Genomic DNA, 9,563 nt, shown 5'->3' on the forward strand with positions numbered 1-9,563 from the left:
TTCGCAACGCGGGTCGGGGGAGCCCGAGGCCGGCTGCCTGGGTTGGCTGCTGTTTGGGCGGCCTGTGACACAGCCGCGATGGGCGGACTCACCAGAGGTGGCGGCAACAGGCGCCCTTGGCTCCCTTTCCCCGGCACCGCGGAGCTGGTTTCCCTCCGGCCTCCTTTCGGGACTGCACAGGCGTGCAGAGGTGAAAGGTCACAGACATGGCGCTGGCCGCCCGTCTCCTGCCTCTGCCCGGCCGGGCCACCCGACTCCGGACTCTCGGCGCCGCCGAGGTGAGGCTGTCGTTGGCTGAGTTTTGCTGCTTGTGCCGCCGCCGCCTGGGCTCAAGCGCGGCCACGATCCCTCGCTGCACTTGGGTCCTGTCGAGCCCGGCGCTGCGCCCCTGGGGCCCCCGGAGGCCGCTGCTCCGCCGGGCAGAACTCCCTCCGTCCCTCGCTTCCTTACCCGCTGCTCCCAGCCGCAGCTACAGCACCGAGGAGCAGCCCCAGCAGCGCCAGAAAACCAGGATGATCATTCTGGGCTTCTCCAACCCCATCAACTGGGTCCGGACTCGAATTTACGCCTTCCTTATCTGGGCCTATTTCGACAAGGACTTCAGCATCGCTGAGTTCTCGGAGGGGGCGAAGCAGGTTGGTTGGCTTCCCCTGACCTGGGCGCCTCATGCGTTTCCGCCCTGACATGCTCAAGATTTTAGCTGTGAACGACTTCTTTGCAGCCCGAATTACCAAACGATGGTAGGGACCCAGACACTTAAGGTTTCAGCCTCTTCTTGACGTTAATAAGCAGCTAGGTGTGTTTGTGTGGTCGTCAAGAAGGAGGGGCTCGGTTAAGTTTGAATCCAGACTCTGTGTGTGCGATTCTCTTTCAAGGACGGAAGGCTATTTTAATTTTTCCCTTCAGCTTTCTTGGTCAGTTCCTGGCATTTCAGAGAACTATTGATGGACAACAAAGGGAAAAGTCATTGTTTATCTAAACCCCAGTTCATATTGCCAAAGACCAAAACTTATTAAGCATAATTTAATAACACTGACTATAATTAGCTATATGATGGTATTTATACTTTTACTCCTGACCTATTTCAGATTTTCTTTCATCTCGTAGTCATAGATAACGAACTCCCATGTGATATATTAGTTAGAAATTAGTGTTTTCAACTTCCTGTAATCAGTGTCAGCGTTAACTTTAGTGTCCTTGAATCAACTCTTGGCTAGTACGTGTGTTTACACAAAAAATAAAAAGGAGCCAGCTTAAGTAATATTGCCCACCCCAACATTAGGGTGAAGGATACATTTGCTAGTCAGTGTGCTGTGTCCGTTGTGCACGTAGAGGTACATCGGTGTGATCCTGCACTTTGCAGTGCCCATGTGTGAGTCTACCTGATCGTCCAGGCACGACTGCACTAGTGCATGCGTGTGTCAGGGATGGACATCCTCATATAACGTGAAATTGAAAGGCCCTCTTGTCTAATCCTCTTTTAGACACTATGAAATCAGGTTTTAGAAAGGTTAAATTTAGTGTGCTTGTCACCACACTGAAAGAGCTCACTGGTTAAAGAACGCAGGCCACTTTTCCAGAGATCCCAGGTTCCATTCCCAGCACCCACGTGGCAGCTCACAACTGTCTGTAATTCTGGCTCCAGGGAATCTCACCCTATCCTCCAGCCTCAGAAGATACACTGTGCTCACGTGGTACACAGACGTACATGCAGGCAAAGTATTCACACACATCAGCGTTTCAATGGGTAACATATAATCTAGGCAAGTGTTTATCATGAGATAAGGGAATACATATTCTAATGCACCCACTAGTTGTCCTTACATTAAAATAACTTTGTCTTCCTAACTACTGTTGAGCCATGCACTATTTCTTAAAGCTTTCTTGTACAGTTGTTCAGTGCTTTCAGTGAAAAAGAAGGCTGTTTCCAGAAATATTTTGAGGTAGACATTCCCATGTCTGAGATCTTGCAGGGTAGACTCATGATTTTTAATGTTTAGGGCAGTTTCTTAGGTATGATTTTGAGCACACAGACTAGAGATGAGGGTTTTGCGTAGTGGTGATAGTCCCTTTTGTCCATAGTTCCAGTCATATTGCACACACATTAGAGATTTATCCAGTCACATCTTTAAGGGGTTGTCTCCAGATGGAGTCACAATCCCAGGGAGAATTCTGGGCTTCAGCATAAGCCTGACAGGGAGGACAGCTGAACCAGTAATACTATACAGTGCTTCTCATGCCCACTCTTCTTGCCCTCTGGTAATTCCTGAAATTGTCCTCTCGGCAGACTGAGGGCTCCTGAAACACAAGCAGAATCAGAATACGCCAACTTCCCTCATTGCCGGGAGTGTACAGAGTGTGCTTTCTCTTCCCGCCTTAAATCAAGACCTCAGAGTGGATGCTGAGGTTCCCTGGCAGAGATGAGAGACTGGTTCTTCTCTCCCCCTTCCCCTAACCTATGTTATATCTCGTCCAGGGGTTCTGTCTATTGTTCAGCTCTGCACTTCCAGCCTAGACTATAGAGTGCCCTACTTTCTCATCATTGACTATAAATGATTAAGAGGTAGATCATAGTTACTTACATCATCATTTTAAAAACACACAGTAATTTTTAATTGAGATATCTACTATATATATATTTGCCGCACACTGTCATTTCCCAGGACGTAAAAAATGGGTTCATAATTAGTAGTTTGTTGACTGAGGTTTTCTGTCCTGCCCAGTCCTGCAGCTGTTAAGTCCCAAAGAATCACACAGAGGTTTACATTAGTTATAAACTGATTGGCCCAGTAGCTCAGGCTTCTTCTTAATTAATTCTTATAACTTATATTAGCCCATAATTCTTGTCTGAGTTAGCCACGTGGTTCGGTACCTTATTTGGCAAGGCAGTCACATCTTCTTTCTCTGTGTCTGGGTCACTACTGCAGAATGAAACTTCCCTCTTCCCAGAATTCTTGTTGCCCCTCCTCTACTTCCTGCCTGGCTACTGGCCAGTCAGCATTTATTTAAAACACAAGTGACAGGGTACAGACCCTTGCCCCACAGCAGTAGTGAGCTCATTTGCAACTATGTCTGTGGCTGTACCATCTGAAGAGTAGTCAGTCCCCTCACAATAGCAGCCAGACCCAGCGTTACTGCAGTAGTCACCATAGAGCACATCTTTGTTACAGTAATTACTCAAGTATGTATGTTGTATGGTATTTCATATGATTTTTTGAAATAATTGTCATCTTTACCCTTCTGTTTTTTTTTTTTTTCAAGGCTTTTGCTCATGTATCTAAGTTGCTGTCACAGTGTAAATTTGATCTATTGGAAGAACTTGTAACCAAAGAGGTAAAGTTTCCTTTTAATTTAAAAAGTGTATGATTCTTGCAATAGAATGATACATAGTCTCACATTCTATCAGTAATTATCGAGTTGAATAACTTTTATTCTTGAGGATGAGTAGATAAGGCAGAATATTTTAAAATGGGTTTTGGAGAATTCCATGATAAATACCACTTTTTAAAATGCTCTAAAAACTTAAATGGATAAACTTCTGGTTTTTTTTTTTTCCACTCAGGTGCTTCAGGTATTAAAAGAAAAGGTCACCTCGCTGTCTGATAACCGTAAAAGTGCCCTTGCTGCCGATGTCGATGACATTGTCTACACGTCAGCAGGAGACATCTCTATCTACTATGACGAGAAAGGTAACGCTGGCCGAGACAACTTTATGACCGTCAATTGTTCAAGTAAACTGAAACAGTGGGTGCCACAGGACAGGGGAGTTAGGTCTGTGTGAGCAGATGCTTGTAGTCCTTCAAAGCCTGTATCACTTTTCTAGTTTGTAGAACCAATCATGTATACGTAATAAATGAAGAAATAGGAGTTTTAAAAGAAAGAAAAACTATACCATATTTGCTGTTTAAATACCTAACTCTGGAAAGAGTTAGTCCCTGGTAGCAGGTTCTGGCTAGATCTCTGCCTGGTTACTACTGTTTACTATACAGTAGGAAAGCCCAGGGCCAGGTGTGATGGCTCACACCTTTAATCCCAGCAGAGGTGGGAGGATCTCTGAGTTGAAAGCCAGGCAGGATTACATAGACCCTATCTCAAAAACAAAAACAAAAACAAAAAAAAAAAAAAGAATTCTCACATATGTTGATGAAAATAGTTTGTTTAGAATAGGCTGCTCCCAGCCAGGCAGCGACACACACCTTTAATCCCAGCACCCAGGAGGCAGAGGCAGGTGGATCTCTGTGAGTTCAAGGCCAGCCTAGTCTATAAGAACTAGTTCCAGGACATGCACAAAAGCTATAAAGAAACCCTGTCTCAAAAACAAAAACAAAAAAAAAACAGGTTGTTCCATGTTTCAAATAAAAATATTTATATATTGGATTTCCTAAAGTGTAGAAAACACTTGAGTATTTTACATTTCTAGCTGTGTGTTATAAGGAAGGAATAAAGTATAAAACAAAACCAAAACAGCATCAGAAGATAAAGACGGATAAGAAGATTATAAAACTCCCAGATTGATTAGGCAATAGTGGCAAAGCTGGAAGAACTCTGGTAGTTATCTGTTTCTCTTCCAGTACATGAATTTTCCAATAGCACACCCAAAAGTTCATTGACTCATCGGTCCAATTACAGCTTTCCTATGTATGCATCCCAAGGCAGGCACACGGAGGGATAACCTCTGCTCATACCCTTTCAGGCAGTGACAGCACGGACCTTTCATAGATAAACTCGCATGCAGGTTGATTGGAAATACGTGGAAAGGTATCTGGGGTGATATTTTATCCTTCCTGACATTTCAGATTCCATGTTAGCACCCTTGTTGTTAACCGAGTTACACAGACACTGTGAGACTTAGGGCACAGCAGAGTCAAAGAACAGAGGCCTTTGGAACAGTTGAAGTCGGGACAGCACTGTAGGTGTGGGGTAGGGCAGGCATTTGCCTTAAGATTGCTTTAGTTTAGGAAGTGGTGTGAGTTGAGAATGATCCGTCTGCTTCACTCAGTAAAGCACGTGATTAGCAGACAGTAGATTGGTTATTGAGATGCAGAGAGGACACAAGAAAAAGAAAATGGCATTTACTCACACATCTGGAGTTATCTGGAGGACGCACAAAGGCTGATCTGCCTGTTTCTGATTTTGTTATGGCTACGAAGCTGCTAGATTATTCTGATTTGTATGTGTGCTGTGTGTGTGTGTGTTTTCTCTCTAAGGAAGGAAGTTCGTTAACATCCTGATGTGCTTTTGGTATCTGACTAGTGCCGACATCCCCAGTGAGTCTTTAAGTGGAGCCAGTGTGTTCCAGGTGAAGCTGGGGGATCAGAACGTGCAGACTAAACAGCTGCTTAGCGCCAGCTATGAGTAAGTACGGCTGTGCATGTCGTTTTCACTGCAGAAAATGGATATTAAATACTTGTTTAATTTAAATCTATTAATCACCTCTTTTAAAATGCCTGTTTATAGTTAAGATCTGTGTCATCAGTACTAAATTTTGTTTCTTGTAATATTCCTTCTAAGACCAATGTGGCTCAAAAATGCTAAGACTGGGGCCTGGAGAGACTATGGTTAGGGCACACCCTGCTTGTGCAGAGGACCCAGGTGCAGGTCCTGGCCTCACAACCGTGTGTGGTCCACGAGGGGAGCTGATGTCTCTGGCCTCCGTGAGCACCCTCATCCACATGCACACACTCACACACAGAAGCATACACACATACTTCAGAATAAAATAAATCTTTTTAAACCTGATGCTTGAAAGATTGATTTGATGTATAGGAACTGAATCAAATTCCACTATTTTCCACTAAATTGAAAACAGTGTGGGTTTTCCTATATGCTGATATTTAAAGTGAGTTTGCATACCCAGAGCCCAGTTTGCTTCTGCTCACTTTAGCATGTACTTTAGTGAGTATTTAATAACAAGATCCGAGCTTGTTAGGGCTGGTGGGTGTTGAATAAAGAACAGACCATTAGGAATGCGGAATTAAGACTGCACTTCAGTGCTGTGGGATTGTTCTGACTAAATTAAGAGTAAATATTTTAATTGTGACTTATCATTAACCATTAAATTAGCTTCTTTTTAAATACTGCTTTTAATCCATGCTTGCGAGTTGTTTTTGAACGTTTGAGTTGATGGAAGATCGCAGTATTTGTTCTGTTTTTCCTAGATTTCAGAGAGAATTCACACAGGGAGTAAAGCCCGACTGGACAATTGCACGGATCGAACACTCGAAGCTGCTGGAATAATCTTTCTGGAAAAAAATCAGGGCGTGAACTCTTAATAATTGCTGTGGAAACTAAAGAAGAGATGTTTCTGGATCATTTGAGTTTCACTTAATTAAGTCTGTGGATGACTTTTGTATTTGGAAATATTTCTTGCAGTATATAGACATACATGATACAATAAAGCATTTTCCACAGATTGGTAGCGTTCTTTAAAGAGGGTCAAAGTAAATCACAGAATGGCAGCTCCACATTGGTGTCGTGTTCATTGTCATCCCAATGTCACATATGTACACATGTAAACATAACAGCACCACACTGTTCAGTGTCATCCAATGTCACATATGTGCACATGTAAACATAACAGCACCACATTGTGTTCAGTGTCATCCAATGTCACATATGTGCACATGTAAACAACAGCACCACATTGTGTTCAGTGTCATCCAATGTCACATATGTACACATGTAAACATAACAGCACCACATTGTGTTCAGTGTCATCCAATGTCACATATGTACACATGTAAACATAATAGCACCACATTGTGTTCAGTGTCATCCAATGTCACATATGTACACATGTAAACAACAGCACCACATTGTGTTCAGTGTCATCCAATGTCACATATGTACACATGTAAACATAATAGCACCACATTGTGTTCAGTGTCATCCAATGTCACATATGTGCACATGTAAACAACAGCACCACATGTGTTCAGTGTCATCCAATGTCACATATGTACACATGTAAACATAACAGCACCACATTGTGTTCAGTGTCATCCAATGTCACATATGTACACATGTAAACAACAGCACCACATGTGTTCAGTGTCTTCCCAATGTCACATATGTACACATGTAAACATAATAGCAGCACCATATTGTGTTCAGTGTCATCCAATGTCACATATGTGCACATGTAAACAACAGCACCACATTGTGTTCAGTGTCATCCAATGTCACATATGTGCACATGTAAACACAGAACTGCAGCACCACATTGGTGGTGTTCTAATGTTTTATATGTACATTTGTCACAGACCAATTTTTTAGACATGAATTATTGGAACTACTTACATGTCTCTAACAATCCAGGTTTCTGTAAGATGTTAGGTCTCATTCCTATCCAGATTGACTGCTCACCACAGTGAAGAAATGGAGCCAGCCCAGATGTCCACCCACACGAGCACATGAAGAGAACGCAGTACATACACACGAGTATGTGAAGAACATACAGTGGGATTTTATTCGGCTGTAATGAAGAATGAATTCACAGCACTTGAGAGAAAATAGAACTGGATGTCGTTGTCTCGTGAAATAAGACTCAGATTAAAAACACATCTTTTATATGCGGAGTCAAGGTTTAAATCTGTGTGTGTTGGTGTAGACCATGGAAGTAGAAAGGGTAGTAAAAGAGGGGAGGAAGATGTGGGGAGGAGGATAATAGAACACACGTGATACACACGTGATAATAGAACATACACGATACAGGATGTCAAACTGAAAGGGAGGTTTAAGATGGGGAAGGAAGAGGGCTGGAGAGGGTACAGGAGGGTAGGGGCAGAGATGAGTGTGGATAGAGTGAAGTGTGTGTGTATACGTGTGTGTATCAGCATGTATGTGTGCGTGTGGTGTGTAACTCAGTACTTGATATGATAAAACATTAATTTACAAAAATGAACCAAACATCCCCTAGGGAACTTGAAACCTAGGAGCACAGAGTCCAGGGTGGAGCAGTGTTCCAGCCAGTGCACGGAGACAGTCTTATATGCTTGGCTTTGAACTAAAGGCTAAAGGCTGGGGTAGAGAGACAAAAAAAATAAATAAATAAAACATGTTAGGGAAAAATAGCTACGGGTTTTCCTAATCGATGAAAACCATAAACCAACAGAGCCAGGAACTTCAGCAAGCACGGTAACACATTGTTAATTCTTTTTCTATTATTTCTGAGGTTATGATGCCATTGTTTCTCCCTCCCCTTTGTCCCTTTTGAACTCTTCCCATTTGCCCCTCCTTGCTCAAATTCACAGCCTGGTTTTCATTGATTGTTGCAGTCTGTATAATGTTACTTGTATGCATGTTTCCAGGACTGACCACTAGGCACTGGGCAATGGATTGAGAGGCTCTTCCTTGGGGAAGGCTGTTTCTCCCGTTCAGCGTTTCTCAGCTGCTTGTACATTTTAAAAAACAATCTCATCTGGTTTATCAATGACACCATCAGAAACCAGGCAATACTGCAGGAACATCCGGAATGCAGGAGCTGGGGGTTGGGGAGCAGATATTCCATACACACCCCAAGCTGGAAGTGAATACCAACTTCTCTCCTGCTGCAGGGGGGATAAGGGATGACACCTTTAAACACTGGCACACAGTGCTACCTTTATAAACAGTGGAGCTGACCGAAGGCTTTCGGAGGGAAACTAAGAACAAATGTGTTACTAACAGACACGTTTCCTAAGAACTGTTGTGGACCACTGGACAAAATGAGTTCAGAAATTGAACCAAACACACTTAGCCGACTGATTTTACAAAGGTATCAACGTCATTCAGTAAGGAAAAGAATTTTTTTTCAACAAATGGAACAATTGATGTTCCTACAGGAAAGGAGATTAAACTCTTGGTTCACAATTTTGGGGCAAAGTTCAGATTTAAAAAAAAAAGGATGATGATAGACTTAAAAGCCATAAATAGAAATTCTAGAAAGAAGCAAGAGAAATTTTTGCTCTATGTGATGGTAAACATAACTAAGAAAGAGATTTTTTTTTTTTTCGGTTTTTCGAGACAGGGTTTCTCTGTGGCTTTGGAGCCTGTCCTGGAACTAGCTCTGTAGAACAGGCGGGTCTCGAACTCACAGAGATCCGCCTGCCTCTGCCTCCCAAGTGCTGGGATTAAAGGCGTGCACCACCAGCGTCCGGCCTAAGAAAGAGATTTTTAATCTTGAATTTAATACGCTGAAATTGCTCTTAGACAGCAGTTCCCGGTTGAAAGGAATTGCTTACCGTGCACGAATCTTGCAAAGGCATGACGGGAATGAGCAAATAACCCTTTGAGTTCAATAAGGAACCGGTGACCAGCGTGGCAGAGTTGAAGAAGTCAGCACCAGACATCCTGAATACCAATAAGACACAAAACACTGCAAACCCACCAGGATAGCTTGCGACCACTGCTGCTTCGCTCTTGATTTCTGGGGATGGCAACAATCAAACCGGGTGAGACCTCGGGCTTTACTTTGGGCAGTTTGGCAGGTCAAGGTTGAACAGCTACACCCTGCGGCGCCCATGCCGTGCGGTGCACCACGGCCTATGTGCCGCCATACAGTTCGTGAGCCGGACAAGGGACTG

The 9,563-nt window shown here is 43.3% G+C and overlaps 1 protein-coding gene across 1 annotated transcript; it reads left to right on the forward strand.

The window, feature by feature from the left end:
- Positions 1-13: 13 nt before the first annotated feature.
- Positions 14-7,152, forward strand: LOC121444846 (m-AAA protease-interacting protein 1, mitochondrial-like). Its single transcript, XM_041646756.1, has 5 exons — positions 14-635; positions 3,262-3,333; positions 3,563-3,689; positions 5,208-5,355; positions 6,159-7,152. Exons 1-5 carry the CDS (start codon positions 207-209, stop codon positions 6,235-6,237), a joined length of 855 nt encoding a protein of 284 aa, XP_041502690.1. The 5' UTR covers positions 14-206; the 3' UTR covers positions 6,238-7,152.
- Positions 7,153-9,563: the final 2,411 nt, after the last annotated feature.

This window comes from Microtus oregoni, unplaced genomic scaffold (assembly GCF_018167655.1).
Source record: "Microtus oregoni isolate MIOR12 unplaced genomic scaffold, Mior012 000144F_ref0000341, whole genome shotgun sequence".
NCBI classification, from domain to species: domain Eukaryota; kingdom Metazoa; phylum Chordata; class Mammalia; order Rodentia; family Cricetidae; genus Microtus; species Microtus oregoni.

What these genes read in the sequence shown, in the direction of transcription:
- LOC121444846 (XM_041646756.1), top strand. Translation starts at nt 207, where the DNA reads ATGGCGCTGGCCGCCCGTCTCCTGCCTCTGCCCGGCCGGGCCACCCGA. An exon ending in AAGAACTTGTAACCAAAGAG is followed by an intron (nt 3,334 to 3,562) that starts GTAAAGTTTCCT and finishes TTTTCCACTCAG; the next exon opens with GTGCTTCAGGTATTAAAAGA. An exon ending in CTGCTTAGCGCCAGCTATGA is followed by an intron (nt 5,356 to 6,158) that starts GTAAGTACGGCT and finishes TGTTTTTCCTAG; the next exon opens with ATTTCAGAGAGAATTCACAC.